At 42.5% G+C, this 12,018-nt stretch overlaps 1 protein-coding gene across 1 annotated transcript in view; it reads right to left on the minus strand.

Annotated features, from left to right (window-relative positions):
* Nucleotides 1-12,018, minus strand: part of RASGEF1B (RasGEF domain family member 1B) — a 540,242-nt gene that overhangs the window by 416,286 nt on the left and 111,938 nt on the right. Inside the window, exon 2 of the mRNA XM_006778195.2 lies at nucleotides 11,022-11,069. Within this exon, the coding sequence (XP_006778258.2) occupies nucleotides 11,022-11,069 (48 nt within the window). The remainder of the gene's footprint in view (nucleotides 1-11,021; nucleotides 11,070-12,018) is intronic.

Below are 12,018 nucleotides of genomic sequence, written 5' to 3' on the forward strand. Positions count from 1 at the left end.
AGGGAAAAGGGATATAATTAGAAAATGAAATACAAGAAATGTTCAGGAGGGTTTTTTTAAGTCTTTAGCGGGAAAAACTAAAAGCTATTTCCTGGGGACCTGAGACTAGCATTGGGCTCCATTACTGTCTGTGGCATGATTGGCTCAGGTATAAATGGGGGAATGGGTGTTTTTCCAATATACTTATCAACATTTAGGAAGTTCTCAGATACTAGGTGCCAGAGAGAAGGGGCTGGAGGAAAGGTACAAATATCAATAAAATGCAGTTTCTGTTTGGAGGAGAGCTTGCAGTTCTGTGGGATAGAGGGGGTTTACACTCATACACAAGGAGGGTGATGGGAACTGGGGTGGGAGGAAGAGGTGATGGTGGGCTGAACAGAGCAGTACTCCAAACTTGGGAACTGGCTCCCTATCAATTAACTATGTACATTTATGACCCCAGATCATCTAACCAGTTAATGTTTTGTCCGAATTGATCTTACAGGTAAACGATGTAATTTTAAGAACAAGGATAAGATCTTCCTACCACAACCAAAATGTTCCCTGCTTGCTAACATCAGAAATTCCACCCCTTTGACTCAATTTCATTAGCTTCTGTTGCTTATTAAAATGGCTAACATCAGAAATTACATCCCATTGACTCAATTTCATTAGCTTCTGTTGCTTATTAAAATGCAAATACCCTTAGGAGAGATTAGACTTTAAGCCATATAATTCAAGTATAACTTCTGTGAATTTATTTATCAGATCTGTGAAGATTGCTTTGATAGAAGAAAGGATATAGTAAACTCAAGATTACTGAATGCCAGGAAATGCTTGGGCAGGAGACAGAATATTTAAAACACTCTGTTAACTATAGGCTTTTGCAATTTAATTCCACTCTGATTAAAATCAAATGAAAACAGTGCAACCACCATATGCTTGCAAAGCAACCAGAACACTGAGTATATGCTGTTTTAACTATTAATATTGTTATTAATCTTGAAAAGATACTTGGGGAGTAGAAACTGTGTTTTGTGAGAAGGAGAAAAAAGGGTCTTCTATTTATTTCAGCTTCACTCACTGAAGTTACATGTTGGGGTAACTAAGTAGTCATTTGCTAGTCTTTGTTTTCTATGCATTTATTTCCCTCTGATTCCCTTAAACTGAGCAATTCAAGAATGGGTTTTGGGTATTCCCATGTCCTACAAAATAGACCTCAATATAACCTAACCTCCTTCATTTTTACCAGAATTTCTAGAAAGATCAATGAGACCTAGTATGACTTTGACCACATTAGTATGACCTTGGAGTTCTTTCATGAGCATCCTAGATGCCACCACTACCATGCTAGCCTCCAAGGCCAGCTTCCTTTTGAGTTCTGGCTAAAGAACATAAATAAATACCTTCCCTTGGTTTCCTTACAGATATCGGGATATATGGCACTTTTAAGCAAAAGGAAAGTAAACACAGAGAGGAAATAAAGCATAAAACAATCTGACTTATGCATGAGAGGTTCTTGATTCTACAACAGTTAGGTAACTCTAAGGATCTGAGCCCTTCGCATTCCAGGCTCTGTCTCTCAATCTATTGACCATGTGAGAGCAAAAGAGTCCAACAGCACTACAGCACCCAGACTGGAGCCCTTGACTCTCACATCCCTGCTCATAAACAACAACGACCTGCACAGGAGCTTTCCAGGGGTGCTCCCTCTCAGCCCCTCACACTTGTTCCCTGTGTCTAGTCTGAGACTCGCCTCTTCCTCAGTTAATTAATGACTTTGCCCTTCAGGAAAAGCAGCTGCCATCCCCTTACACTGCTCCTCCATCCCCCATGCAATTCTCCTTGGATATTAGTCGACTCCATAGCAGGCAAAATAGATATTTTACCCACAAGATAGCATTTATATCTATGTAAGAACAAATATACTCAGCTCAAGGACAAGGAGGAACAAGGGAGAATGAGCAGCTGGGTGCTGCATCGTGCTCCCCTAGACTGGAAGAAACAGTCTCTAGGGCAGGGTTCATGTCTGTGTATATCACCCGTGATGCCAGCATGGTGTCTGGTGTAATTAGGTGCCCAATAAATAACCATTGTGTTGAAGAATGAATGAATACATGCAATGATTTCCCCACCATTTAAAATGTTAAGTGAAAGACTAACGTAGTGCTCAAATGCAGCCCCTGATAAATTCTGACTGTAAGGACATCATCAATAAAGCCTTCATTGATCAAGCTCCAGCATTAAATCCTCTCTACTGTTCACTTTCCAATGTAAACACTTAAATATGCTAAGTTGGAGATAGACTAATCAACTAAATAAATGGCCCACTGGATATAGAATCACCCCAAGGGAAAGACAATACTTTCAAAATACTTCAATTCACTGAGGCAAAACAAAGTTCCTACACTCAAGCAAGAAAAAGCCACAGTTAGTAAGAGCTACTATTTATTAGGAAGTTACTATGCACCAGGAAATATAATAAGCCCATCATTTGTATTGTCTATTTAATCTTAGGATAACCCAACAAGTTAGGAATTATCATCCTCACTTTGCAGATTTTATTTTTTTAAGATATATTATATTGATTTATTACAGAGAGGAAGGGAGAGGGATAGAGAGTTAGAAACATTGATGAGAGAGAAACACCGATCAGTCGCCTCCTGCACACCCACTACTTGGGATGTGCCCGAAACCAAGGTACATGCCCTTGACCGGAATCGAACCCAGGACCCTTGAGTCCGCAGGCCAACGCTCTATCCACGGAGCCAAACCTGTTAGGGCCACTTTGCAGATTTTAAATGTAAGGCTTAGAGAAGTGTTTTTGCTCATAGTCATTTGTTCAAGAGGTTGTAGTTTTAAACTTTGAAGCCGAGGTGTCTAGGTTTAAATTCTGACTCTGCCTCTTTCTAGATGGCTGTCCTGGTCTGTCCCGGCTACTACAATCACCCCACCCTGTGATCCATGGGGGATATTTCCCAAGACCCCCAGTGGATACCTGAAAGCATGGATTGTGCTAACCCCTATTTATACCATGGTTTTTTTCCTGAACATACACACCTATGATAGAGTTTAATTTATAAATTAGGTACAGTACGAGATTAACAATAACTAATAATAAAGCAGAACTATCATAACAATATACTGTAATAAATATATCGTATTGTACTCACCTTTTCACTTAAAGGAGGCACTTTACAGCTTCCCTTTGGCATATCCAAATTACCAGCATGCTAACTCTTGTGCTTTGGTACCATTATTAAGTAACATAAAGGTGACTTGAACACATGCACTGTGATACAGTGACAATGAGTCAGAAAACCAGGATGGCCAGTAGTGACTAATGGGCGGGAACATCTACAGTGTGGATACACTGGACAAAGAAGGGCTGAGTCACGCCCTGGGTGGGACAGAGCTGGACATCGTGAGATTTCATCACACTGCTTAGAACAGCACACAATTTAAAACACTGCTTATTTCTAGAATTTCCCATTTAATATTTTTCAGACCACTATTGACCAGGAGTAACCGGAATCACCCAAAGTGATATTGCAAATGGGTGGTGAGGGCATTATATAACAAAATACCACAGACTAGGTAGCTTATGAACAACAATAATTTATTTCCCACAGTTCTGGAGGCTGGAAACCCAAAATCGGGGTACCAGCAAGTTGAGGGGAGGGTTGCAGCTTCTCACTGTGTCCTTACATGGTGGAAGGGGCCAGGGAGCTCTGTGCTCTGTGGGATCTCTTTTGTAAGAGCATTAATCCCATTCATAAGGCCAACCTCCCAATACCATTGTGTGTGTGTTGGGCGGGGGGGGGAAGGGGGCCGTTCAAGATTTGAATTGGAGGAAACAAATATTCAGACAATAGCACTAGGCAAACACAGCTTAACACATCTGTGCCTCACCTACAAAATAGAGCTATTGACTGTACCAGTTAAATTATTGTCTCTCAGGCACAAACCCATCTTTCTGTAACCAACTTTGTGATGTCAGGCTTGGGACTCTATAAAACACATTCCTGATTAATCAGCTGGCTTCTTGTTAGCTCTACCAGTAGGGGGTGCTAGAGAGGCTGCAGAACTGGAAGAGCAGGAAGGAACTTGCTTCTTGTGCATTTCCTCTGGGCCACACCTTAGTAACATACCCAACTCAACTTCTTGCAGAGCCGCTGAATCCAGTTTGCAGTTTTTTCCCAGGGCTTGCAGAATCAGCCCATAGTGTGATGGGCAGCACCCTTTCCTCAGAGGTCTGAATTTCAACTCTGTGGAGCAGCTTCCTCTAAGTATCTAAGAAGTTTTAGTAGTCCTGGGATTGCCACCCCCTGTCTTAGAATTCTCTTTTTACTCTCCATTACCTAGCTAACACCTTTGCAGCTGGATAGCTAGATATTAAAAAAGGAAAGGAGGAAATGGAATCAGACATTAAGCCTAATAAACTGGCTGAGCCTAAGCCTGATTAAGTCTAGAAGTTACAGCTTCAGACCTCTCAGAGAGCAGCCTCATCCTCCACCAAGGGGACCTAGCCCCCGAAGCAGGCTCCCCGATGGACACCTGGCTGTTCTCCTGGATTACTGAGGGAGAGGTAAAACAATAAAGGAGACATTCCTCTGCTGGGCACGTGCCAAGCAGAAGCCAAAATGGCCCAGGGGGAGGTAAGCACATGTGCAAAGAAAGGCAAGATGGCTCATGGGAAGGTGCTTCTACTTTGAGACATGCCAGGTAGGAACTAAGATGGTGACCATATGGGGAGGAGCCTCACCTGGGAAAAGGATTGGTTGGGATGAGGGACACAGAGCCTAGAAGTTCTAGAAAGTGGATTGGTGCCCTAGCCAGCTTGGCTCAGTGGATAGAGCGTCAGCCTGCAGACTGAAGGGTCCCAGGTTTGATTCTGGCCAAGGGCACATGCCTGGGTTGCAGGCTTAATCCCTAGTAGGGGGTGTGCAGGAGGCAGCCAATCAATGATTCTCTGTCATCATTGATGTTTCTATCTCTCTCTCCTTCTCCCTTCCTCTCGTATTGTGTATAAAAATTTAAAAATTCAATTTTTTTATTGCTTTAGAGAGAGAGAGAAAAGAAAGAAAGAAAGAAAGAAAGAAAGAAAGAAAGAAAGAAAGAAAGAAAGAAAGAAAGGAAGGAAGGAAGAAAGAGGATTGGTTAGGAGGAGGGCCCAGCACAAACCTGTGAAGCATTGGCAAAGAGATTGGTTAATTTGAAAACCAGCTGGTTCTTTCCCAAATATAACCAAATTTTAACAAAGACATCTCTCTTGTTAGCTCCTATTCACCCTGTTTGTTTGTATGTTCTCTCTCTAGCAGCCACACATGTCCCACAGCCATGAGGGCCCAAGCAAGGGTGTGCGTGCAGCAACCCAGAGCTGGCCTGAGTGCAACTGGGAACAGAAAGCTAGCTGAGCAGGGACAAACACTAAACTTGCGCATGGATTAAATTGAACTGCCACAACTTCGGATGCCCTGCCAATGCCAGGCCAATGGCACGGGATTTCTGGACCCTGGCCCTTCTTCTGGACTCGATGAAGACATGGCTGGACTTCTTCAACAGCGGGATGGAGCTGAGCGACCTGACAGTGGATGAGACACTGGAAACCTGGAGGCAGTCTTTTATTTCTACTCCAATAAATCTTACCACTGCATTTCATCCTCCCATGAGTGGGTCACTGAACTGCTTTTCTCATGACTCCATGGAAGAGCCTATTCCCACCCGCAACACAACCAATTAGTGATCCTTTATAGTCTCTCTGTTGAAATTACTGGTGTGATTTCATTCTCTTGACAAACCCTGAGGGATACAAGAGCACCCTTCTCAGAGGGCTGGTGAGAGGACTGAATGGGTTGATAGTTGTTAAGTGCTCATAACTGAACCTGGAGCCCAGTGTCTGCCATATCAATGCTAGCTCTTATTACCTGGTAAGAGTTGAAGCTGAGTCGGAACCCACGCCTTTCCATCTTCTTTTCAACCAACATGATGTTTCTCTAATAAAAATAGCTACTTCCTTAGGCAACTGGGCTTAGAAATTTCATAGGTGCTCCCTCTTTTAATCTTCTTAAGCACCTCTTAGATGGTTTGCATTCTTAAAGTGTTTTTTTCCTAACAATTGACATCAAAGAATGGTATTCTGAGTCAATTGTCCATTATCCTGAAAGGTTAGGCAAGCACTTTAAACACTTCAAGCATCTACATTAGAAGAATACGTTTTTAACATGAACATCTCCAAATCTATTTATAATTGTCCTATGTATCACCAGGGATTAACATAATTTAAACGTGTGTGTGTGTGTGTGTGTGTGTGTGTGTGTGTGTGTGTGTGTGTGTCTGAGGATTAAGATTTTGGAATTTCAGATTGCAACTGAGGGAAGACGGTCAAAAGACACAAACTCTCAGTTTCAAGATAAATCAGTACTAGGGGTGCAATGTACAACATGATGACTACAGCTAAATCTGATGTATGGTATATAGGAAAGTTGTGAAGAGAGTAAATCCTAAGAGTTCTCATCACAAGGAGAACATTCTTTTATCTTTTTCCTTTTCTTTTTATTGTACCTATATGAGGAGATGGATGTTAGCTGAACACACTGTGGTAAATATATATATACATATATGAGGTAATATGCAAATTAGACCAGGACACAGTAATGGTCACAACCGGACAGAAGGAGGTTGCGCCGCAGGTGAGGCCCTGAGCAGAGATGGAGACAGAGACAGAGACAGAGACAGGGGGGCCAGTCTAGCCACTGCACAGAGGCTCACGCCGGCCCCCTGGAGCCGGAGCGGACACAGACAGGGACACAGGGGCCGGCTGGAGCTACCATACCCTGGCTTAGGCAGACCCGCCAGAGCAGACACGGACATGGACGGGGGCCAGCCAGCCCGTAGCCTCTGTAGCCTCCGCGGCCAAGTGCAGGCTGGGAGAGGAGAAGGCGAGCCAACCCACAACCTCTGTGACCTATCGCAGGCCCTGAGAGGAAAGGGCAGGGCCGCCCACAGCCTCGCCCACAGCCTCCTCAGCCAATCACAGGCCCTGAGAGAAAAGAGTGGTCTCGCCCCCAGCCTCTGTGGACGACTACAGGCCTGGAGTAAAAGGTTGACAGCAAGTCCTTTCAGTGTATTTGGGGCATTAGAGGCCCACAGAATGACCAGAATGAAACACATAACTCTGACACACTATTTACAATTAAATAAGTTCCATATATTTTGACATTTTACAGCCCTGGAAAGTTACATATAATGATCAGCAAAATATGTATCAAAGATGAAAAGAATTTTTAGGCTTTTAAAGATGTAACTAATTTCTGTCTAGAAGACAAACCCAATTCAAAAAGTGATGGTTTTATTGTCCTATAGGACATAAGCCAGATTGTATCTAATTTAGCAATTTTACTTCAGGCTTTCATCCTTGGCAATCTCCTTTGAACAGCATTATCATCCTGCCAGTCCCTTCACTGAGTTGAACAGAACTTTTGCATCTGCTCGTATGTATTTGAATAAGAATTATGTATTTAACACATGCAAAATTTTGTTTTGACACAATAAAACAAAAGATCATTTGATTCTTCCCTGAAACACAGAAAAGCATAAACTTGAATCATTGGTGTGGCTTAGGCTAATTTTCCAGATATTGTTAATAAAATTTAGGTAGGGATCTTCACAGAGCCAAGAATTCTCTCTTTCAGGCCTACATATTCAGCATCTCCAAAGGGGGAGGACTGTTATCCTGTGTTTTGTTTGTTTTGTTTTGTTTTTTAATACTCACCAGAGAATATTTTTTCACTGCTTTTTAGAGAGAGTAAACTGGACGGAGAAGGAGAGGGATAGAGAGAGGGAGAGAGAGAGGCAGAGGGAGAGAGCCTGCTTGCAGCTGAGGGCAGGCCCTCACCAGCAGTCCCACCTCTGGGCGTGAGCTGCAGAGGAAACACCTTTTCTGACCACTCATTGGCTAAGCTCCCCATACGCTACTCACAGAGTTCTTGGTAACTTGCCTAATAAGAATGCAAAAAGGTGATCTAGGGTTTTCCCACCTCATTCCTGGAGGAAAAAATGAAGGTCTGCTGCTGGAGGAGCTAAGAAATGTCATATTCTGCTCTGGCCAGTTTGGATCAGTGGATAGAGCCTCGGCCTGTGGACCACAGGGTCCGGGTTCAATTCTGATCAAGGGCATGTACCTAGGTTGCAGGCTCCTCCCTGGCCAGGGCCCAGGTCAGGGATCATGCAGGAGGCAGCCAATTGCAGTGTCCCTCTCATATTGATGTTTCTCTCTATCTTTCCCTCTCTCTTCCATGCTCTCTAAAAATCAATGGGAAAATATCCTCAGGTGAGGATAAAACAAAGAAAGAAAGGAAGAAAGAAATGTCATATCCTATGAAAGAGATAAATCCTTGAAAATGCCTAGAAAGTTGTCATTTTTTCGTGGTGAAGGGACTGGAGTCCGAGTTGATGAAAACACCTTGGCAGCTCTGGCAGCCAGCAGTGGCAGCAGCAGCAGAGTAATGGGGGCGGTGCCTTCCCCTGATCAGCCTCCTGCAGAGGGAGGCCTACTGACAGTGAGCAGGCCTAAGCCATCAGTAGGACATCCCCTGAGGGCTCCCGGACTATGAGAGGGGGCAGGGTGGGCTGAGGGACCCCCCGCCACAGTGCACGAATTTTGTGCACTGGGCCCCTAGTTTCATAATAAATGTAAATCAAACTATTATGCAGTACGCCTTTAAACTTACACAGTGATGTATGCCAATTATTTCTCAATAAAATTGGAAGAAATAATAAGTTAGCACTCTAATATGGACTATGGAAAGAACATTAAAAATACTTGACCCTGTCAAGGCATTTTGCTAAATTAATACATATTATTGTAATTTTTAATGTGTGGTTACTATGTAGCACTTAACCTCTGTGAATGTTGATCATTTCATAGCAGTATAAACTTTTAAACTTTATAGCTTAAAATTTACTTAACATGCATTGAGAGACAGTTGCAGTGTATAAGACTGGGAAGGGCTGATCTTTCTCCCTATTTCTTAGATCATCACCATTCAGTTTACTAGTCCAAGTAAGGGAGATAGATCCTTCTGAGAATTGCCTCTAATAGAATAATTTCACAGAAGCAAGTTCAGCTTCCTATACAGGCAGAGTACTTAAGCAGACAACTGATGGGTGGTGAAAGGCCCCTCTGTCCAATTATATCTGCCTCACTGTTCATGTGAGAATTCCCCAGTGTGCACTTCTTTAGAGATGAAAATGAAAATGTTTCGTGGATGTTTGAGAATGATAGTGGCAAATGGAAAAAGATCCAAAGACAAGTGATCTTTTTCATAAGAGTCAAAGAAATATATCATATGAGGGAAAAATTAAAAGAACTATGATATTAATAATGGGCAAAGTAGAAGAATTTTCATGGTAGAAGCTATTTCTCTTCCAACCTAGGAAAGGCTGCCATGAAAGAGAATTTGACATACTAATTCTAGGTAGTTACAAGGGCAGGAAGAGGAACAGTGGCTAGAAATCACAGGGTATCCAATGTAAATACATATATTTAAAATATTTTACAGTGATCCAAATGAAATGAACTGCCAAGGAGATAAGTATCCCTGTCGAAATGGAGTACTTATGCATTGGTTAGAAACCATATACTAGGAATAATGGAGAAAATCCTATATAATAAAGAGCTAATATGCTAATTAGACCAAACAACAAAACAACTGTCTCAATGACCTTCTGGATGACCATCCAGATGACCTTCTGGACTAAACCAGGGCTGCAAGGGCCAGCCGAGGCTGCGAGGGGCTGTGAGGGCCAGCCGAGGCTGTGAGGGGCTGTGAGGGCCAAGCCTCTTGCACGAATTTCGTGCATTGGGCCTCTAGCTAAGTTAATAAATAAGTCAACAAACATGTGTGTGTGTGTGTGTGTGTGTGTGTGGGTGTGGGTATCTACACATATAAAAGCCTAAGCGACTGGGCAACTTGCTGACCAGCCAGTAGCTATGACCCACAATGACCACCAGGGAGCAGACGCTAAACCCACAGGTATGGAAACATGGAAGACTAATGAATCTCAGTGGGGAGGGAAGAGCTTAGCCAAAGATCTTATATGCATACTAGAGGCCCAGTGCACAGATTCATGCACCAGTGGGGTCACTCGGCCTGGCCTGCAGAGATGGGGCCGAAACTGGCACAGTGCATGGATTTGGGCACCAGTGGGGTCCCTTGGCCTGGCCTATATGGATTGGGCTGAAACTGGCTCTCTGCCATCCCCCAAGGGGTCCTGGATTGTGAGAGGGCACAGACCAGGCCAAGGAACCCCACTGGTGCACGAATCTGTGCACTGGGCCTCTAGTCTGAAGATTAAGATTTTGGAATTTCAAATTTCTATTGTTTTGTATACCTAAGGTGTCAATGAGATATTATAGACTTTAAAAATTATTATGTAACTATTTTGTGCTAGGCACTAAGATGTAAGTGTTATTATCTCATTTTATTTCTAAAATAAATTATACTAAGGGAAAAAAAACTATACTAGTAGGTGTGATCATTCTCTTAATACATAGCTAGTAAAGTGACAGGACCAGGAACTGAAATCAACTCTTGCTGACTCACAAAGCTCATGTTTCAGCCAATTCACCACAGGCCACAGGTGAGGGTCATTCTCCAGAGATGATGCTGAGAGCACACAGTTCAGTAAGAAATGTGACCTGAGATAGGAATGAATGCCTTCACTGTGGAGGGCTTAGAAAATAAAGAGCTGAAACTGGAAGAGCATTTTCATGACCTTGCTTTCAGAACCGCTTGTAAGTCATGGGCAATTCTCAGTCACTGCATTTGCAAAATATCTCTCATTCCATTTCATTTTAAGGGTCGCTCTCCAATTTCAGGTTTACTATTATGGAAGCAAAGTAAATGAAGACTCCCAAATACCTTGATTCTGGGTGTATCCTTGCCTTCCAAAACAAGTCACTCTCTTCCGGAAAAAAATAAAGGCACCCATCAAAATAATTACTTTTTAAAGGAACAATGAAGGAGGGGAAATCATACCTTTTGCTTCGTGCTTGATTTCAGGCCAACTTGGGAGTGACTCTTGGACTAGAGGAAAAAGAGAAAGAAATCTATGAAAAACACAGTATAACTTATTTTGATGCCATTTCTTCTGGAAGATATTAGCTTAAAGTTAGAAATCCCCCTAATCTTCCTTCACAGCCTCTAGAAATCTAAGAATAGAATCTCAGCAAGGACTCTAGTGCTGAATTTTACATACTGAATGAGAGACTGTTTAAGTCCAGGAGCTGAGAGTGCAGAGATGCACCTACACTTTGTCAATGCCGTGCTCATATTTACCAACTCAGCATCTTCTTAGAGGACACTGGCAGAAACCAAAAACTGCAAATATAAGGAAATACTTCCAGCTATAATAAGGCAAAGGGGGAAAAGGAGGTAATAAATAAAAGAAGAGGTAAGGAAGAAAGAAGGAAAGAAACAAATGCTCTATAAGTTGGAAATGAGAAAATAGGAATAGAATGAAAGAGCATGTTTGACAAGATTCCCAAGTGTCTTTCTATAGGGAGGATTTTAAACTTGCTCATTTAAATATATTTTCATTAGATTAAAACAAATCTCTCAAAAACATTAGTTCTTATAGAGGGTTTTTTATTTCCCAGTTTTATTCATGATTATCTAATCTTATATGGAATTAGGAAATATGAAACAGGCATTAATCTATGCATGAGAAGAATTTGGTATAGAATCCTATCTAATCTAATAAAAGAGAAACATGGTAATTGGCGTACGACCGCTACCCTTCCCATTGGCTAATCAGTGAGATATGCAAATTAACTGCCAGCCAAGATGGTGGCCGGCAGCCAGGCAGCTTGAAACTAACATGAGGCTTGCTTGCTTCAGTGACAAAGGACTCCAACGTTCCCTGCCTGCCGCTGCAGACCTCTGAGCTGCAACTCTGAGCAACTATGTAACAAATATAGAAGCTAAACAAAACCCCAGAAACCTGCTTTAGTCGCCAGGCTTCAGCCAACAGGAT

Source organism: Myotis davidii, unplaced genomic scaffold (assembly GCF_000327345.1).
Source record: "Myotis davidii unplaced genomic scaffold, ASM32734v1 scaffold449, whole genome shotgun sequence".
NCBI classification, from domain to species: domain Eukaryota; kingdom Metazoa; phylum Chordata; class Mammalia; order Chiroptera; family Vespertilionidae; genus Myotis; species Myotis davidii.